Here is a 20,887-nt window from a genome sequence, read left to right on the forward strand (position 1 = left end):
AAAACAAAATAAACTTAAAATGCATATTACTTTATGAAAAATAAATTTCTTACTTTTCTAAAGTAATTAAAAATTACTTCCCTATTCAATTCTAGAATTTTCTTTAAAATTTTACTTACAGAAACAGTTCGCCAGAAAACCTTTGAGTTAGATGTTCTTGAGATTATATCGGTAAGTAAAATAGCAATACGAATGGCAAAATGCATAATTCTTAATAAAATTTTTATATTTAGCATACCCAGAAGAATGATTATACTAACTTAAATAAATTTATCAAACAATAGCATTTCTAAAATAAAGACAAACTAGCGATGAGTACAATACTACGTTTTTGTACGAATTCAGGGTATAATTAATAGTTGTGTTTCATTTAGAGTCAAATTTTGTGCTTATATGTGTGGTTACTAAATGACAAAGAATTACTGGCTATTTAACAAATCTTAATACAATAAATTTAATAATCACTACAATCTCTCTAAATCAAATTTTATGGGAAAAATAAAAGTTCAAATTAGAGAGGTTTTCAAATTATAGAAAGTTGACATTTCTTAAGCGCATTTCACGGCGACTTTGTATTTAATCAAATTATGGAGAACTTTTAACTAAGCAGATTCAAGTTAGAGAGATTGTGTTGTTGTATAACTTAGAGACGCAAATATAACGAACTTTTTTTAAAAAATGTATTCCATATCTTGAATACAATTCTCGTGTTTCCACACTCCATGAAATTATTCCTAATAAGGTATTAATCAATTGTGCCATCGAACTGTAGATTGAAAAGTAAAATATGTTTTTTATCCATAACTGGATTCACAATTTAAAATGCAATTAATTTTATTACACTGCTTAACATGTAATATGTGAGATATGAAACAACAATCAATGAAAAAATGTAAAAGAAAATAAAAAGTCATAACTTCATTTTAAGTAAAACTTCATGCAATTTTGATTTTTTAAAAAAGTTTTTCTTCTGTTTTTTGTTTTTTTAAAATTTTAAACTTTTAGATAGGCATTAAATATAAAAATCTTCTGCAAACTCATAGTTACTTTCCTGAAGGCAATATAAACCTATCAAACTGATTGCTATACTTATTTTATGTACGGTCTTTGAATTATAATCATTTTTAATCTGTTATGAGAGGAACAACTTAATATTGTATTGAATCGTGGGAAAAATCAACATATAAAATTTGTACAACAGTGTACTTTTAAGAGTAAAGTTGTTCAGTTATTAAAATTAGTTGAGTCAATTCAACTGTTTTTTTATTACTTTAAATTGAATAAATAGAAAATAGAATGAATTTCTCAAGTGAAAAGGTAATAATAGTCTTTATGAATAAAAGAATTCGCTATCTGAATGATGTTAGTTTAGTAGACCAGCTATCATCTTGAATTGTATATATGCATATGTTTGATGTGTAAAGCATACAACGGTAATACAGAAACTTACGCATTTAAAAATGATAAAAAGGTCCGCCAGTTTTGCCCAAATGGTACCCGTGTAAACAAACTGGTGTAAGTACAAAATATCTAAACCCGATGTGCTGTAGAAACTAAATACAAATATTTATAAGTGGATCCACCAACTACTTCGCCATGGAATTGTTGAATTATCCTCTGTTGTTGAAAAGTATTTACACGGTCATACTTAAAATTTAAATAAGGCAGTGTATGATAATATTTGGAATAAATATCCAAAAAAGTTATAAATTGGCAGAATGGCTTTAGATTTTGGCGTTTTTAAGCTATACTTGAGTTTAGAGAAAGAGTTTTGCAGTTGACTCTTTAACCAATTAAGTCTGACTGATTTTGACTTTCATGCGGTCAACCTTATCATAAAAATTTTTGACGCAGAGTTAGTTTAAGAGTTAAAACTTTGCGCAAAAAGCAACTCAGTGCAAAAGAAGACAGAAAAAGGACTTTAGATGACTTATTGACAATAAAGACCAATCTGAAACTATAAAAGCTTATCCTACTTTTAAAATAGCTTTTACAACCCAGCTATTTTCCTTCTATTTTCTTTACTTTAAAGATCATAACCAAACCAAAATTTATATTCACTGCAAATTTTAAAAAAATGCTTCTTGTAATATGGTCTAAAAGAATAATAAAGAATAGTTTTTTATTTTGTTAAATTTTTATATGAAAGTTATAGTAAAAGGCAAACAAAGTCGCAAAATGAACAACATTAAATAAAATGTACTTGGTGAATGAAGAACATCTGTGTAATTTTATTCAAATTGAGGAAGATTTGCTTCACCTATTAGATTTGCACTTTGCGATAATTTTTATCTCTGCTTATTTTTACTGATTATGCAAAAAAGTTAAATGCAAAATTTAAAATTTTTGTGACGCTTTTTATTGGATTGATGCAAATAATAAACTCTTTGCTAATGATGTAAGTAAAAATCTCTATATTCAGCTTCCTCTCCAAAGTTCTTCCAATACAAATTAATCATTAGCCTAATGAGAATGTTTTATTTTTTTAATCAAGCGAATTCTTTCTGATGCACAATTTATCAATGTAAACTTGAAACGCTTTTTTACTTTACAGTTATCTCTTAAAAAATAAAGTGTTACCCTAAAATGGAAAACACTAAAATATGAAGTTTTGAAATATTGTTTCCGTTATATGCTGGAACATGATTGTTTAACATGTTTCATAGAGCTAGAAATTGTTCTCATTAGTTTCAAAAACGACAAACTTCTTACCAATGCGAAGATATGTTGAGGCAAATCAGGAAAATACTGTTTTCAAAGTCAGTCTATTTTTAAATTTGGTGGAAATAAATTGAGCGAGGAATTCTATTATTTCAAAAACGAACAGGTGCGTTTAAATTTTTAGTGAATGGTGTTGAATGGGAAAAAATAAATAAATTGATACTTTTTTATTTGCAACTTTTTTGAAGTTTTAAAACATTTGGATCCGGCTAATGTCGATAAAAATATTTCAAAGGTTTAGAAGTCTTTAACCAAATGTTAGCTAAAAATAATATAGAGCTGAGTGTCCAAGGCTGCATCATTTGCAAGTTGCTTAGGCTGAAACATTTTATAAATAAAGACAATTAGGTGGTATAAATTTCTTAAAAACACAGGCAATCTTTTTTACTTGTTTTCTTTTGAAAATAGTGTAATGTTTTAAAGTGATTTAATATTAAATCCTTTTTAAAAGTGCATTCAGCTAGATGAGCGCTAAAAGTAATTTGTATCCGGCTGAAAATTAGTGCTTGTGTTTATCTGACTAATAAATGTTTGGCCTTTCATTTTGGAATGAAAAAGGAACTTATCTCTATCCTAAATAAAAGAAATGATAGTCCTTTTTCTCGTTTTTAAAAATATCAACATTAAAAAGAGTTATAAACTTTTAAGGTAGCGTATACAACTTAAGGCGTAACAAAACGTGTAAGAAAAAAAAGTATTTCTCTTTTAAGATGATAATATTACAATCAAGACAAAATCTTGCGAAAGAATATAAATTTAAAGAGAAATAAGTACTTTGTGAGTATTTTTTATGATATACTTTTACTGCGTTGCATAGTAATAATAGATTTGAGACGTATTACTTTCATTATGCGGTTATGGTTGCGATGGAAAATATTTTTATCTTTTCTTGGTCTTTTTGCTGACCTTTTTTATAGCCCTTCCAAAATGAAATTCCGAAAGAAAACCTACTATTTACCAATTGGAGTGATAAAAATTAAACAAAAATAAATTTTTATTTAAATTAAATTAGAAACACTTGTATCTGAGATGATTACTTCATAAATTTTTATCTGCAAATGAGTTAACATTTTATCTGGAGAAATGTTAATTTAGCGCTGGTAAATACTTTTAAAGAATTCAAAAGTCGAGTATGCTGTAAAACTAAAAATATGATATTTGAATGCCATATAATGAAGCATCCCAGTAAACACATAGCGTTTTTTAAGCATTATTTAGACGTTTTTTTTAGGTTTAAAGGAAAATAAGAACGTTTTGTAAACATTCAAAAAGCATCTTAAAAGGATAAGTTTTAAACGAAAAAGTTTGGTCAATAAAAGACGTCAAATAAACGATTTTTAGACGCTTTTTTTTTATCCATAATTAAATCCGTAAATACGGAATCAGTTTAAATTTAAAATGACTCAGGCCGTCTAAACTATAATAATAGGGACTTTAAGGAAACAGGACGGAAGCGAGTCTTCAACGGGATTTTAAGACAAAATATCACTTTTTTTTACTACGCATGCCCAGTTATGGTGATTCCCTTGTCAACATGCCGTTCTGAAAAAGTTTAATAGGGGAAAAAGCCATTTTGCGGTCGTTTCAAAAACGTCAGTTAAAATGGAAAAAAATGTTGAAGTTACCGAAATTAGCAAAAAAAGGTTATTTATATTTTTAAGTGATTTATTTTAAGTATAAATATATTTCTGTTATTTATAACAAGAGTAGAATTAATAATTTAGACTTGTTATTAAGTTGTTTTTAAAACCCTGTCATTTAAATGGTAAACCATTCTGAAATTAAATTACTTAGCTTGAAGAAAATTAGGCGCTAATGCAGTTTCTCCCCCCCCCCCCCCTTTTTTTATGATTGATTCTGATAGAAAATTTTATGCTGATTCAGAAAAATATAAAAACATAGATCTGAAAATCAACGGAAAGTACTCTAATTCGAAGTCAAAGTTGTAAAAAATCCCACTAAAAACCCTAATATTCGCCATTTTGAAAATAGTAAGTTAATGATCTTTTTGCTGACAAAAGCAATACATTAATAGCATGGTTTTTACGTTAAAAAAGTCGTAAAAGTATGTTTATCTAGCTCAATTTTTTGTGGCAATGAAAATAGCGGTTTTTTGATTTATTAGAGAATGAACTATAATGCAAGTAATGTACTTTTGTAATAAATTTTAAAAAAGAACTCAACAGTTTTTTTTCCTAAAAGAAGAACTTTTGAAACTTAATTCATTGTTGTTTTATCACATGTAAAATTTAGAAATAGTAACCTTCAAACCGTTTTTTTATTAAAAAAAACCAGCGTACGATACAATGATAATTATTCATTAATTTGTCTGCATTCTCTAATTCTATGTTCAACCTTTATTTGAAATCTTCCATTAATTTCATTTCGTTATAACACTTTAGTTATAATACTTTAAAATAATAATGCATATGCTGATGGAAACCAGGTCTGTTTATTGCGCAATCTAACGGTAATTAATTTTCGTTAAAAATGAAAACGTTTTGAAAAAAAATGGCGAATATTAGGGTTTTTAGTGGGATATTTTACAACTTTGACTTCGAATTAGAGCACTTTCCGTTGATTTTCAGGTCTATGTTTTTATATTTTTCTGAATCAGCATAAAATTTTCTATCAGAATCAATCATAAAAAAAAAGGGGGGGGGGGGAGAAGCTGCAGTAGCGCCGAAAATTATACCTTATAACTTATAGTTGACTAAGATGTTTTATAAAAAATCATCAATAGGTAGTTAATTTGTAGATAAGTTTTTTTTTTTAGAAAAATTATGGTGTGGAGTCCTTTGAAAGACGAACTGTTGTTACGAGAAGAACTACTAATAGAACCTTATAAACTTAAAACAAGAAGCAGAGAAAAGGGAAGTTCGTGGAAAACAATTGCAAATAATCTCTGTTCCAGCTCTAATGACGAGATATATTTTAAAGTAGACGCTCGTGCTGTGAGAGAAGGATTCGATCTACTGGTTTCTCAATATTTATCTAAACAGAAGGCCGAAGAGAAAGCAAGTGGCATTAGTCCTCAGGTCACTCCTGTTGATGAAGCTTTAGAAAGTGTATTAGAACAAATAAAAAATATGTGAAGACGAGTTGAAACATAATGAAAAACAAACTGACGAGGAAGCTAAGCGAGAGAAAGCAGAGGACATAAGAAAGAAGTCTATGGAAACATTTGTGGAAGCAAAAGCACGTAAAAATACAGAAAATAATGTAACTTCTCCACCTTCAAAAAAACAAAGACGTTCAGGATCTGAAACTATTCAGTATCTCCGAGAAAAAAGTGAAGCAGATCGTGAATTACGATTACAAGAACTAAACATGCAGCGAGAAGAGCTAAGAGCTCGTCAAGAGCAACAAAATCAAATGTTTGCAAATATTCTTCAACAAAACCAGCAAATTCTTGGATTAGTTGTGCAACTTTTACAAAAACAATAATAAGATAAATAGTAAATATTTTCTTTGTTGCTATTTTTTAATTAAATATTTTTGATATAGTTGTCATCAAATGTATATAAGTGATGAATAATAGATCTTTAACACTTTGAGAAAATGATTGTTGATTGTTTGAATCAAAATGCAAACTAGTTGCATTTCAACCAATTAAAGATTGCAGTTTTAAAGAATAACAATTTTTCAAATATAACCCATTTAGTAAACGATATTTAATAGCATGCTGTTTATGTTGGAGATAAGTATTAATAAAGAAATATAAAACAAGAACAAATATAACTTACATAGTTGCTAACACCTGCATATTTTAATAACATATTTTAACTTATATCATTGCTAACACCTGAAAACATATAAGAATTGTTATACAAAATAGTCTTCTAACAATGGGGGTTCAACCTCAAAATAATTGGATGTGTTTGATTTGTAAAGGCAAGTATGAGCATTGGTTAATAATGCACAAACTTGATACATTTTTCCCACTGCACTTAATTGCACTTTCAAATTTTTTTTGAAATCCAGGAATGCAAAATAGTTAATAATTTCTCCAAAAACCCATTCCACAGACGATCTTACTTTACTCATAGCTTTGTTAAGTTCCTTTTGTTCTGGGTTTAATGCATAATGATTACTGTAAGGGGTTTGAAGATGAATTCTAAGTGGATATGCAAGATCTCCATATATGCATAAAGGGTCTCCATTTGGCCTTACACTATTTTGAAGTAATAAGTTATAGAGATTTGACAAGGCAAGCATTGAGCTATCGTGTCTATAACCTTCTACTGGCCCAAATAGATTTGCTATTAGTCCGTTTGGAGCCACAACTGATTGAAATTTGATTGAATCAACTCGCTTGTGTCCGTTATACAATACTTGTTGGTCTTGTCCAGGTCTGCACACCGGTCTAACTGTCCCATCAACAAATCCCCAGCAAAAATCAAGTGGAGCACCTCTATTATGTATTGCTGTAGCATATTGATCTAGTTGGTTAGGTGCTAACCAATATTGGTTGAAAGTCTTGAGCAAGTGGTGGTAATTTGAAAATATTTTATTCATAACTACGTTTGACATCATACATAGCTCTGGAATCGGTCGGCCAAAACGAGGAATTAAGTCCAAATAGCGTGAAGGGTACGCAAATCGCTTTAGAAAAACACAGAAGGATTCTATGCCATTAAAAACTGATCTGTTGCTGCAGATTATTTCTTCAGGTATGGCTAGTACTTCTGCAATACGATAGATTTCATTTTTATAAAATCTAAATTCTGCAAAACATTCAGCATCCGTTATTGAATCTAAATCAAAATGATGGTATTTCTGATATGGAAAGCTAAAATTTGTACTGGAATTTATATCATACAGTAATAGAAATTCTTCATCTGAAATCTCGTTTTGGCTATAAGCGGCTAAAATAACTTCTCTAGTTTCTCTTAAGGAGGCCACATTTGTTTACGCGAATGCGTAAATAAATTTTGCTCAATTTATAAAACTAAAAACGGAAAAACTCTGAACGGGAATTAAAATCGCTTAAAGTTTACCGTTGTCAACAAAACCCGTTGTCTTTGCCTAAAGTCCCTAATATACTAGTTGAAATCAATTCGCTTTCGTTTAAGTATTTTTGTCAATTTAGTTCATCATTGAAAATGTGACACTGAAATATTTTTCACCTCTATTTTCTGATTTCTCTTACAGTTCTTTATCTTTATATCAAGCTTTTTGAATTTTTTCGCATATGAAGGTCTCTCTCTCTTTCTCTCTCTCTCTCTCTCTCTCTCTCTCTCTCTCTTTATATATATATATATATATATATATATATATATATATATATATATATATATATATATATATATATATATATATATATATATATATATATATATATATATATATATATATATATTACAATATAATTAAAAATGAGTGATTCTTCAAGTGATCATTCTGTTATAAAAACAAGAAAAAGTACTAGACCAAACACAAGTCATCACTTATATTAGAACATTTGTATAAAACAGTTAACAGCAAAATATTATTTTTTAAATAATCCTATTTTAAATATTTTGATGACTAATTTAAATGTAAATACTTATACACAAAACATAATTCTATTGTGCAAATATGTAAAAGATTTAATGAAATGAACAATTTTATGTAGTTGTCTTCAACCATTTCTAATGAAGTGAAGGCTAATGTGAAAGTTGGTTATTTCTTAACTTATCATGGTGTGGTTTTAGTAAAAAAATATTAAGGAGGAGGAAAATATAGTTGATTCTAATACAGAAAAAAGGATTTGGATACTTACTTTGACATTTTTCTAAATTCAAAATCAATTGATGTTTATTTTTTAAGAAATGATTGAAAGAGTATTGTTTGTACCAAAGATATAAAAACCTCAGTGATCAAGTGTTCATGTTTTCCTGTTGATAAAGGATTTGTTATTCTGCGATTGCTCCAAAATAAATGTTAAATACTACAATATCAAAAACTTTCAAAAATGTATTTTTATTTTAGTAATTTAATTTTTTTTTGGCATAACAAAAAATATTTTGTCCATGAATTTCTATTTCATTTCAGTAAATTTCATAAATTTTAAATTTTAATGAACCTTTATTAGTTATATTGTCTAACAGCAAGTTAAGTAAATATTAAATGTTAATTAAATGTTCATGTGAGTATAGCTGATATGTTGTTATAAGTTGTATGTAAATTTTTCTTTTAATCCTGTTTATCTAAGTCATCTAAGTCAAAAAAACAATTTTATTTTTTTATTAGCAACTAGGTGGCTCCAGATATTACTTAGCTAAAGTTTCAATCAAAAAAGGTTCATCTTGACATGGCTACAAAAGATATTTGTGATGTTTGTATAAATATAGATACCGAGACTTCTAGTCTTGAAATTGAAAAAATTGGTAATTTTCTGTTAAATTCCTTTGTGCTTTGTTGTTATTTTTTATCATTAACTGTTATTGTTTATTATAACCATTTATTATAACTATAAATTGATTTTTAAGTTAAGAAAGGTTCAGTGTTTTGTCAAATTTTGTGGTAAAAGTGGTATAAAAAATTAAACTGGAGCTTATTGGATTTTAAAATGCCATTGTTATAATCATTCTGTGTTTGATGTTTGTATTATTTATCATTTATTGAAAATCTTTGAGTATTTTGAACTATTTATATATTAAAAACAATCATATTTTGATTCTGATATTTTTATTTTCACTTTTTATATTATAATAAGTGTTTAGTTTATAAAGTTCATAAGTTATATAAATTAATAAAAACATAAATACCAAATTATTTCAGCAAATGAAAGTTTTAAATCAGATTATCGAGATACATGTCCAGATATTCATATGGTTATAGAGCCGTCTTCAAAAAAAAAGAATTATTCAAAAGGCCAACATGATAAACAAGGTCTTCAAAAATCAGTTTTACTCAAAACACTCTCTGACATTTTGAAGAGATCTAAAGAAAACTCTGTAGTAAAAATCAACTCTTCCGAAGTTGAACTCGTAGGTAAAAAGAAGAGTAAATTACCTAAAAGCTTTCAGGATCTAAATAAAAAACTAAACTTTTTTTATCTAAGTCTTTTTGTGATGATTTTATTTATACTAGTAATAATAAATATATTAAAAAGCAGTTTTATTATTTCAGAAATTGAATGTTTTAATTCAAGTAACTGAAAGCAAAGACCTTTGGAAATGAATCACGCTGGTGGCAAGTTTATGTATTGTAACCCACCTGAAACCTTTAAGGCACTTGATGAAAGATGTAAATATGAATATGTATTTAGATTTTTTTGTTGCTGATGTCTTACATCCTAAACCTGTTGTAGAACAGCAATGAGCATTTTTATTATAAAATAATTGCCATGAAGATTACCATTCAATAATAAACTCATATATATATATATATATATATATATATATATATATATATATATATATATATATATATATATATATATATATATATATATATGTATATATATACTAGTATATATATATGTATATATATATAATATATATTATATATGTATATATACATATATTTTATACATTTTTTTATAAATAGGCTTACAGTGTGCTCTTTTTATGTAGTTAAGTAGTGTTAAAAGTCAGGCAACACAACTTGAAAAAGCTGTTGAAAGATTGGGTCGACAGATGGAGCCAGAAATGTCAGCATTTTATATAGAGAAATCATCCACCCTCGAAGATTTTGAGGAAAAGGAGGAAATCCTTAAAAAAAATGTCGATTTTGTTTTATTGGTAAATCTTTTTATTTACTAAACTTTTAGATTTCAATCAATCAATTTTGAAATTAATTACATGTGATTTTGTTATAACATTATATGAACATATTTGTTCCCACAATCCATATAGTTGTATTACACTGCACTATTAATAAATAATAATAATATTTATTAATAAAAAAAATGTTTTTTATAAATAAATACTATTGTTTGCCATTAATTTGTTATTAAACAGTTATAAACTTTTTAATCTGGGTTATTGAATTTTTTTAGGTTAGCCAGCTGAAACAGATTGTTGGCAACACTCCATCATCAATTATAAATAAGGTTTTATACAAGACAATGTCGAAAAAGCTACAAGTTAAATTTAGTAAGGTGGGAAAAAATGGAAAACGACTGTTTAAGACTACTTACTTGTACAAGGCTCTACTTGGTAATTTTCAATTTTTAGAAAAGCATAAAAGATAATGTAATTATAAGATCATGTTTGGAATTTTAAGATTATGTTTTGAGTATATTTAGTTACAATCAATTGTGCATATTATTATTTTTTAAGTATTTTAATATAAATGTCATAGATATTTGTCTAACTTTGTCATGCAATGCCAAACCTTTGCTGGAGTTCTTGAGTGGTTATTTATCATTTGGTTTTTAATGTTGTAATCCACACATAATTTATCTTAATATGATTGAAAAGTTTTATAATAAAAACAAGTAGACAATTACCTAAATATTAACTTTTTTTGGGTTTTGTTTCTTTGTAGGTGCTTTGGTGATGGAAAGACGACCTAAAGAAAATGTCGATCGACTAATTGGAGACCATTTAAAGAGAGCTTCGAGGGCGGAAGATAAAAAATAAAGACGCTTTTTTTGTAATTGTAGTTGTTGCAAACTTCTTTAACATTTAGTATATATTTTAAGTCATTGTTTTGTTGTTTTGAATTAAGTGCCTTTATAATGCTATTATTATTATAATGACCAACTTATGCTTTTTTAAATTATATTTATAAATTTTTGTAACTTAAACCGATGTTTTAATTACGAAAGTAAATAAGCTTAAGCCTTTAGGTAATTAATGTTACGTTTGAAATTAATGCTTTTACACATTCAAATTAATTAGGTTACGTTTGAAATTAGTGTTAAACCATTACATTTGAACGGAAAAAGCTCCTAAAATAAACGTTTCCAATAAACGTCCAAAAACTGTTTTTTGAACCTTTGTTAAAAACAGTCCCACCACCGTTTCCTTTGGACGGAAAAAGCTCTGAAAATAAACGTTTCCAATACAAGCCCTAAAAACGTTTTTGAGCGTTACTGTGTTTACTGGGATAATGCCAGATGGCCCGACGGTAGAGCATTATCATGTCATGTGTGAGTAAAAATCGTAGTTTTGTATGCACAAGCTTGCAAATATGGATTTTTTTGTATTTGGAAATAAGGAATTAGTTTCTGAAAAACTTTTAAAAAAAATTTTATTTAAGAGGAAAATGATAACTAAAACAAATTGACATGTTAATATTAAACATGCATTTTACACATTTTAATTTCATATCAAATATTTACGCATTAAACAACAACAAAAATATTTTTAATGATTTAAACCAGTTTTTCATCAACAATTTTAATATCAATTGAAAATTTTTGCTTTTGCATCCCTTCCACCATGTACTGGTTTATAGCTATTACTTCTAACAATACTCAAGCAAAAAACCATCCTTACCAAGAACTATTAGGGTGTTTAAAGTTGTTAAAAAGTAAAGGCTACTGAAGTCAAACCCAATTTTGTTTTCTCAAAAGTAAAAAAGAAGGACGCTGAAAGTCTTCCCATATCTTCTTCATTTGATAAAGAATTATAATTCTAGATTAAAGAAAAAAAAACCAAGTTTGACCACTGCTAGTAATAAAACAATAGGTTTGACCAAATGAGCAATAAAACAACGTTTGTGCGATTCTCGCGAAAATATAATTTCTCTCTGAGTGCGCCAAAGAAAAACTCCAGAAAGTCTAACCATAAACTTTTCAGTAAAGTTTGAAACACTATTTAAACTCTTTCATTTCAAAGAAGGTATAAAGCCAATTCTCGAAGTCCAATCACACACTTATTCCTCTCCATTTTCTCCGGCCCTCGCTCCCAACTTTGAGTATGAAGGAGCTCCAGGAAAAAAACTTCATTTTGGGCTGAAGACATGTTTAAAGTAAAAATTGGGTAAGTTAAAGATAATCGACTGTCATATTTTAAAAATTTTTCTTGATGGTGAGTTTCCTCAAGAAATGTGTGGTCTAATTGTCCAAACTGGACGAAAATTCGAACGATACTACTTTTTATAAACCAAGTTAACATTTCAAGTTTAAGCTTCTAAAAAGAAGTTTCTTTGGATGAATAATTATTTCCAGATTTTAAAGAAACTTTTTATTCAAAATCTGGACATAATGATTAGTTCAAAGAAGCTAATTTTCGGAAGCTTAATTTTGAAGTGTTTTTGTGTAGGCAGAAAGGCTGAACATCACAAGTTTTCTTGCAAGGGGCATCATCCTCTCTAAAAATGTTAATTCAACATGTGGAGAAAATAAGCTCAAAAGTCTATCAAATTTTCAATCTCTTTATGCCCTATTAACGTTTTGAGATATTTTAGAGATACTTCAGATAATTTGAAATTCTGAAAGTTAAAAATAAACCGATAATTATATGAAATTCAGCCATAACTTTTTTAACAGCTGATTAGATATGGTTACAAAAAAAGCTGCCCAGTTTTCTGCAAACTGGTTTTTCCCAGAAGCGAAAATTGCGTTACAAGAATTAGTTTTTATATTCACTAACTTAGAACGGTGGTTAGTGTGATGATGACAACTTTTAAAACTTCTACTACGTGAACAACGTAATCACTGATCATGAGATACGTTGGGAAACAAAATGTTATCCAAGGGTTGTGGAAATAGACTCACCAGTGCTAGCAAGAAAAAAATTAATGCAACAATTAAATTGTTTCAGGATATTACAAAGTTGAAATATCAATCTTTCAATATACCATTAAAGTGGCATGACAAACTTGGAATGCATACCACAGTTAATCACCCAATGGATATCTTACATGACGTGACTCTTAAAGCTAACTTCTCGTTAAAAAGCAAGCTTTACCAAAAGCTCGCCTTTGTCATCTTTCTGTCCCCGTGTTGTTTCCTTTTGATCAAGAGCTTTACATAAATTTGTTTCTAAAAAGTATGTTAGTACCAAGACAAGAAAGCATTAAGATAATTGAGGAAAGTGTTAAAATCTCTCCTCTTTGCGTATGTTTGATGATGCATATTGAACCACAGGCTATTGGTAGCTTGTCCAAATCAAAAAACCGGAACGATTTATTAGATTTCAATGTAAATTCAAAATTAGGGAGCTGTGGTTTTTACAGTAAAAACGCTCTTTCAAGTAAAATGAGCAGAAAAACATTACAGGGTATCGTTGAAGAATCATGGTATCATAAGTTATCACACATAACAAAAAAGAGTTTTCCAAACCATTTTCTTTGTAACACTTAATTGGAGGTGACCTTCACCACACTCCATTGGTAGTATCACTTGCTTCTGCTTCGAATGCATTATTTGCACAATGTGGTAAAGATATGTTTAAAGGTGAGCCACATTTAGATATTCTAAAAACTTTAGGTGAAAGCAATGACCAATCATCAATTAAAAAACTGGTAATTATGATGGAAAAAAGAATCAGTAAGTTATATTAAAAGTAATCGTGCTCTGTTTAAAAAAGTCTGTCCCAATGTAAGATAAAAGATAACTAATGAAAACTGCCATATACTATTATACAAGGATACTTAAAACAGAAGAAATTCTTGAAAACACTTTACAAAAACTCAGTCTAAACAATAGATTTTCTAAACTGAAACCAGAATATATTTCAAAAAGTTTCGTTAGTGAGTCTTTTTTAAAACAATTAGATCTCATGAAAAAGTCATGCGTACAGAAGAGAGCATATTAAAAAGAACTTATTTCCAATACAGTTAACAAGAAAACGAATCCCTGAAGCACAAAAAAAGGGAACTAGTACTCAGAATCTTGATCAGAAATATAAGTACCGCGATAAAATCTCAGCTCTTAGAAATGAGGAGTTCGAAATAATCCAAAATTGTCTTCCTTATCAGATATCTAAGTTCTTAAAGGAAATAAATTACAATTTTTTCATAAAGGAAATGATTAGATATTTGAATGATATTAAAAGTTACCTAGATAATTGGTCTTTTACCCATCTGATGTTCGCCATCATTACTTGATTGCTACAAAGAAGTTAAATTTGCCAAAAATTAAGGAAACCAAAACTGCAAACGACGAATTAACATTTTTAAATGAACCACTAGATCTTAAAGTTTGCTGCGATAACCGAAGCGCTTTTTTATTGGACATATCTATTGGGGTTGAAAACATTATTTGTGAGACTGGTGGGATACACGAAGCATTACATGGAAACCATACAAATTTAAACATAGAGCTTAGCATATGCATGAACAAGCTTCCTGTGTTAGCAGCTTCCATACTATTGAATGGAATAGCACTGGAACTAACAGATGGTGACAGATTATCAGTTCCAGTAACTTGGCTGAAAGCGGTATTTAAGGTGTTCAATAAATTCTATATGAAATATTATGAGCTAAAGCATGAACCAAGAATCTTTGTAGTAACAGTGCTTGGAACTCAAAGCTCTTGTAAATCAACTTTACTTTACATTATGTTTCAATATAGTTTCCTGTAAGTATTAGGCGCTGCACGAAAGGATCCTACTTACAATTGATTCCTATATCATTTAAAGACACCAGGAATAATGTAATCTTTATTGTTGACACAGAAGGGTTAGGCGCTTCAGAGTGTAAAAATAACAACTTTCACGATTACAAAATAGCAACGTTCGTTCTCTGGATATCAGATGTTGCAATAGTTAATGTGCGCGGAGAGTTGCCAAACGACATAGAAAACTTTTTAGAAGTAAGTATATGCGCGCTCATGAGAATGAAAATGGTTGATTTTCATCCGAACGTCGTGTTTGTTCATCAAAACTGTGATCCGTCGGCGAAAGAAAAAAACATATCTGGTCGCAATAGGTTAATTATGTTCATGGATAAGATTGTTGTAGCAAAAGCGAGTAGCGAGTATAATGGAGAAAAGATATTGACAATTTCAAGATATCATTGACACTTCACTAGAACATGATATTCTTTATTTTCCACAACTCCAGGGAAGGATCTGGCTCAATACCACTGCCAAGTGAGTTTTTTAGCAAAGTTTGTTCTGAATAGAGAGAGCATATTTTAACTAAATGGCTCTTTAGTAAGTCAGGAAGTCTAAGTGTAGAAGAATTTTGTAAAAAAATAGAAACGGTGTGGAACGGAATCTTAGAAAAAACATTGTTTTAAGTCTAATTAACAACGCGAAGATTCAAGTGGAATATGAAATTGAAAACGAAATTTGTATATGGAGGTCAAAAAGTAAATGCAGTTTAACCAAACAACTTGAAATTGTTTCAATGAAATCAAATCCTTCTTATTATCTAACTTTGAAGCAAGGCCTTATCAAGCATTCTTATCGTTAAAAATAAACGATTTCCATTCTAAGTCTATATTGTTAAACAGAGCACAAGTAGAAGGGTTTAAAATATTTCTTGATAATAAAGAAGTAAACCAGACCATATTTTAAAAATGGAAGCAGCGCTATATTAATAGAATGGAGCAAGTTCTTTTCAAAATCATTAGACCTTGCTAAGGATGTATTGAAAAATGTTCTTTGCAAGATTACACACGAAAAGTGGCGCAAAATTTTTTGAAGAAAAAAGACGGCAAAGATGTAAGAAATGTGGAGTTAAACGAGGAAGAATGCAAAAGTGAATTCAAAATGTTTTGGAATGATGTCATTAACCAATTGCTAAAACAGCCAAATTAAAGGTTTGTTCCTGTTAATGTGAGAAAGGTATTCAAGCAAGAACTTTTTAATAGTTTTGGGCAACCCGCAAATTTTAACAGTATGATAACAGGATTTGGCAATCGCTAAATATAGCCCCAAAAATGTCGAATAACGTTTTCGAATATTAAGAAATTTATATAAATCAATTCCCAAGAGATTCGCTTCTGTGATCATGGCAAAAGACGGACATACGAAGTATTAATTGTTTTTTTCTTTTTGTATCATAATTTATTAATTTATTTCTAGATATTTTTGTTTGTAGTATATGTGTTTATAAACCTGATTTTTTTTTACTTCATAAGTCCTTCATATTTTTATGATAAAATCAAAAGTAATTATAAACTAATGGTGGGCTAAAACTTATTCACAGTACTGAATATTAGCGTGGTTCACGCATTATGCTAAAAATATTTTTTTGTTCAAATGTTCATATTAAAACTATTTAGGGGAGAGGGGGGCATCTTTGAACACTTTTTAAACTTTTTTTTATAAATCAATATTTTGATTAGTCAAACCACTTTTTTTCTTCTGAATAGTCAAAACAATGATTAAGGAATAAAACTGCAGTGTTTTAACAAATTTTGAGCTAAAAAATAAGTCAGAATCATTATTTCTTCAACATGCGTGAAAATGTTCAAAACTGCCCCAACCTGAGGCAGCTTTGAACACACCTGGGGCAGCTTTGAATTATCTCTGGCAAATGAAAATAACTAGTGATTAATTTTTTTTGTTTTTAAATAAAGCATTGATTTATTTTTAAATTTCATTAAGTTTAAGTTTCTAATAGTAAAAATCAGTTATCTTTTCTAAATTATCTAATCTTATAATCACTCTAAAGAGTTAATCTAACAAAAGTTATATAAAGCTACTTAAGCTTTAAATAGAAGCAATTTAAAAAAAAAAAAAAAAAACTTACACAACCAACTAAACCTTAAACTTCAAAAAAAAAACACGATTATAACGTAGATGGAAATGGGTTAAGTTTAAGTTGAGTATGTCAAGCCATAATTCATTTTAGAGCTTTTTATTAGGTAGTCTCTTAACATTATTTCCTCATCTTTTTTAAATACTTGTGCGACAGTATATTTAGTCGTCAAACCAAGATTGGTCTTAGATGATAAATTTTTATACTTCTTTATTCTGTTATGTAAAGTATTACGTTTTATATTATAAGTTGTGGCAGCTTCGTTTGGCCTCATTAATCCAATTACAGCTTGGAGAAGAGCATTCTCAAGTTGTAAATGGATTAATGTCACTCTTTTTTTTTTATAATTTCAGTCACTCTCTTTTTTTTTATAATTTCGAACCATTTGTATTTTTAAATAATCAAAATTCAGGCCGTAATAATCAAGCAACAAAGTGCGAGAAGTTTAAACAACGATTCAAAGTTGCCCCATTCATTTTATTCAAAACTGCCCCAATAGCGATTTAAACAATAAACGATGATTTTTCCAAACAAAATTATCTCAACGATTGACATTTTCTGCTTAATTGTAAATCTTATGAGTTATTCTATCTTACAAATAATATTAAACATCTCACTAGTTAGAAACATGGTAAAAAAGTTCTTACAACTTTAAATCGAAATGTTTACAATTTGTCCTCAAAAACAAACCAATCATATATTTTGTCCAATTTATGCCAAATGCCAAGAAGGACAGGTGACAGGTGCGAAGGTAAATATTATCTTCACAAAATATTTAGTTTTATTAAGTTTAAATATAAAAACGCTTCAAAAATGCATTTTTTCAAAGCTGCCCCCGTTCAAAGCTGCCCCCGTTCAAAGCTGCCCCCCTCTCCCCTATATGGTGACAATCATCAAAAATAAACAAAACTACCAAAAATCTCTCTATTTAGCTCATGTTTAAAGGTTGCTCAAGCACTATAGAAATTTAATGAGTATTATTTATAAATGATTATGCTAAACTTTTTTATTATTTGCGCCATAAATGAAATGCTAATTAAATTTTTGTTGTTACATGGTCTGCTTTAATTTAAAAAAGTATTTTTTTAAACTTCTAAAACAATTAATATATAAGATACAAGTCTTATAGTACATTCTGTTAATACAATTCAGACTTTCTGAAGGATTTGTAATTCAGTTAATAAATTAGAAAAAAACTTTTAATTGTCTATTTCTTAATTGTTATGTTAAACAGCCCAATGAATTACACTTTAATACTTTATTATTTTTTAGAAAATGACAAATAAAATAAATGTTGAAATGAAAAAACATACTCTAAGTGAATCCACTATGTGGTTGATTGGTCCTACTTCAGATAAACAATACTGGTCAAAAATTTAGCACACATTAGATTTAAGTTGGGTTTTTTTCTTTAAAAATGAAATAAATGTAAAAAACGAGAAATTCAAGGTTTTTTAAAAAACGAAACATATTTATTTGACTTTTTTAATTACATAAAGAGCAAAAGAAATAAAAAAAAACAAGAGTTTATCACTAAATATCTAAAACCAAAATTTGTATGTACAAAAAAGTTAAAAAAAAGCTGCTCATAAGTTTAGCACACCTGGATTTAAGTTTGCTTTAATAGCAAGATCAATAAGGGATATGTCCACCTTTGTTCTTTATGCATAGCTCACATCTTCTTTTAATCGAATCAAAACGTTTTTGGCAATAATCAATTAATAAGCTGTCGAACTACTCTTTAAAACTTTACCAAAGATATTCAGCTGATCTTACTGTAGCTTTAGTGAGTTTGCAGTCCAGTACAGTTCATACATTTTTGATTAGATTAAGGTCAGGTGATCTAGCTGGCCACTGAAGTACCTTAATGTTGTTTTCTTAAAACCAAATAGTCACCGTTTTCGCCTTGTGACAGGGAGCGTTGTCTCGTTGAATTTGCCACTCCGAGTCATTGCTAAAAAAGATGTCTCTAGTCGGGATTAAATGATTTTCAAGCGTTTCGATATATTTATGTTGATCCATACGACCATCGTATAAGTAGCAGAGACCTAGGCCGTCATAAGTGATGCAACCCCATATACCTACCGAACCTCCGCTGATCAATTGGTTTAAGCATTGGTTTTCTAGCAACGTAGCAACAAAGTTTTCGATCAATCAATCTTTTATTTACAGTTTGTCTTGAGATATAATTTTTTATACCCAAGTTCTCTTCTTGTGCAATTTCTTTGGAGGAGTATTTAGGGTTTTTTCTTGCATTTCTATAGATACTATTATCATCGGTGAGACTTGTTATTCTTGGTCATCCAGATCGGTTTTTGTCTGCAGTAGTACCAATTTTTTTGAAATTTCTGAATTGTTCTAAGTACACATGAACGAGATACAGACTTAAGAGTTCGAACTATTTCAGAACTGTTGAAACCACCAAGATGCAGTCCTACAATACGCTGTTTTCTTTCAGAGCTAATTGATTTTTTTTAGTAGAAAAAAATGGTATTAATAGTAGAAAAATAAAACATAAATCTAATGTTTGCTAAATTTTTGAGCAGTATTGTAGTATTAGGAAGTAAACTTCCTTCAAAAAAACAAACTTTATCAAGATTTGTTTATCATCACAGGCAAAATAAAGATACAATACATAGAAGTGCTATTTATGCAGCAAAAGAAGATGGTTTTTTGGTCAAAAGCAAAAATTCCGACCAAAACTAAGCAGCATGTAGAAACTTAAATTGAAAAGTGTGTAGACAAATATCAGAAGTTAAAAAAGAACAAGTATCGCAAAAGTAAAACTCAGAAACAAAAGCAATGTGATTTTTTGAAGGAATTAGACAGTTTGTTTGATATTGCTAATCCGAATGCCATGTAAATAGTGACAATAGAGGAAGATAAACAGTTTTTATTAGCACAGAGAGCTAGAAGACAAGGTTGTATGTTGTCAGTAGATCAAAAGTTGACAAGAAAAGAAAAAAAATTGTAGAGCAAGGAGCCAAAGAAAAAGAGAGGAAAAAGAAGTAGGAAACAAGAAAGGAAACTTCAACAAAATCTGTTCTAAGTTTAAAGAAACCAGATGAAAGCAGGGAAAATGGTTTTGAGGATGATGCAAGTGAAGAAGAATATCCTGAGTTTAAAGGCATTTAAATTAGCACTTATAATTCTGAAAATGTAACACACAAACCGAAGAAAGCAAAGATAGCTAAATTAATGACACCTGAACTTAGATCAGCATTAGACAAAACCAAGATGCCTAACAGAGAAGCTTTTTTTATTATTGCAGCTACAGCTACAAGTTTGAGACATGAGATTAATGATTTAACATTATCTGTTAGCACAATTCAGTGAGCTAAAAAAGAAATTAGGAGAAAAGGATAAGCAAGAGTTCAATATTGACAAACACCTTGTTGTGCACTGGTATGGCAAATTGCTACCAGACATCACTAATGTTGTTCATGAAAAAGTTGATCGATTGGCCATATTAGTGGTAAGTGAAAACACTGAAAAGTTACTAGACGTTCCAAAAATGTCTAAAGGAACTGGAGAAGCCATGGCTGAGGCTACTGTAGCAAGTCTTTCAGAAT

At 29.0% G+C, this 20,887-nt stretch overlaps 1 protein-coding gene and 3 pseudogenes across 1 annotated transcript; 3 read left to right on the top strand and 1 right to left on the bottom strand.

Annotated features, from left to right (window-relative positions):
- Positions 1 to 5,504: 5,504 nt before the first annotated feature.
- On the top strand, positions 5,505 to 6,168 carry LOC145181904 (uncharacterized; annotated as a pseudogene).
- Positions 6,169 to 6,546: 378 nt separating this feature from the next.
- LOC149878162 (uncharacterized) lies at positions 6,547 to 7,620 on the bottom strand (the record flags this gene model as incomplete). Its single annotated transcript, XM_090073156.1, has 1 exon — positions 6,547 to 7,620. A coding segment is annotated over one exon (1,074 nt), but the record flags the coding sequence as incomplete, so codon positions are not given.
- Positions 7,621 to 8,099: 479 nt separating this feature from the next.
- On the top strand, positions 8,100 to 11,349 carry LOC149878163 (uncharacterized; annotated as a pseudogene).
- A 2,700-nt stretch (positions 11,350 to 14,049) lies between these two features.
- Positions 14,050 to 16,369, top strand: LOC149878164 (interferon-induced very large GTPase 1-like; annotated as a pseudogene).
- The last annotated feature ends 4,518 nt before the right edge of the window (positions 16,370 to 20,887 follow it).

Source organism: Hydra viridissima, unplaced genomic scaffold (genome assembly GCF_058129835.1).
Source record: "Hydra viridissima isolate aposymbiotic clone 2 unplaced genomic scaffold, HvirCarnegie_v1 scaffold_15, whole genome shotgun sequence".
Lineage (NCBI taxonomy): Eukaryota > Metazoa > Cnidaria > Hydrozoa > Anthoathecata > Hydridae > Hydra > Hydra viridissima.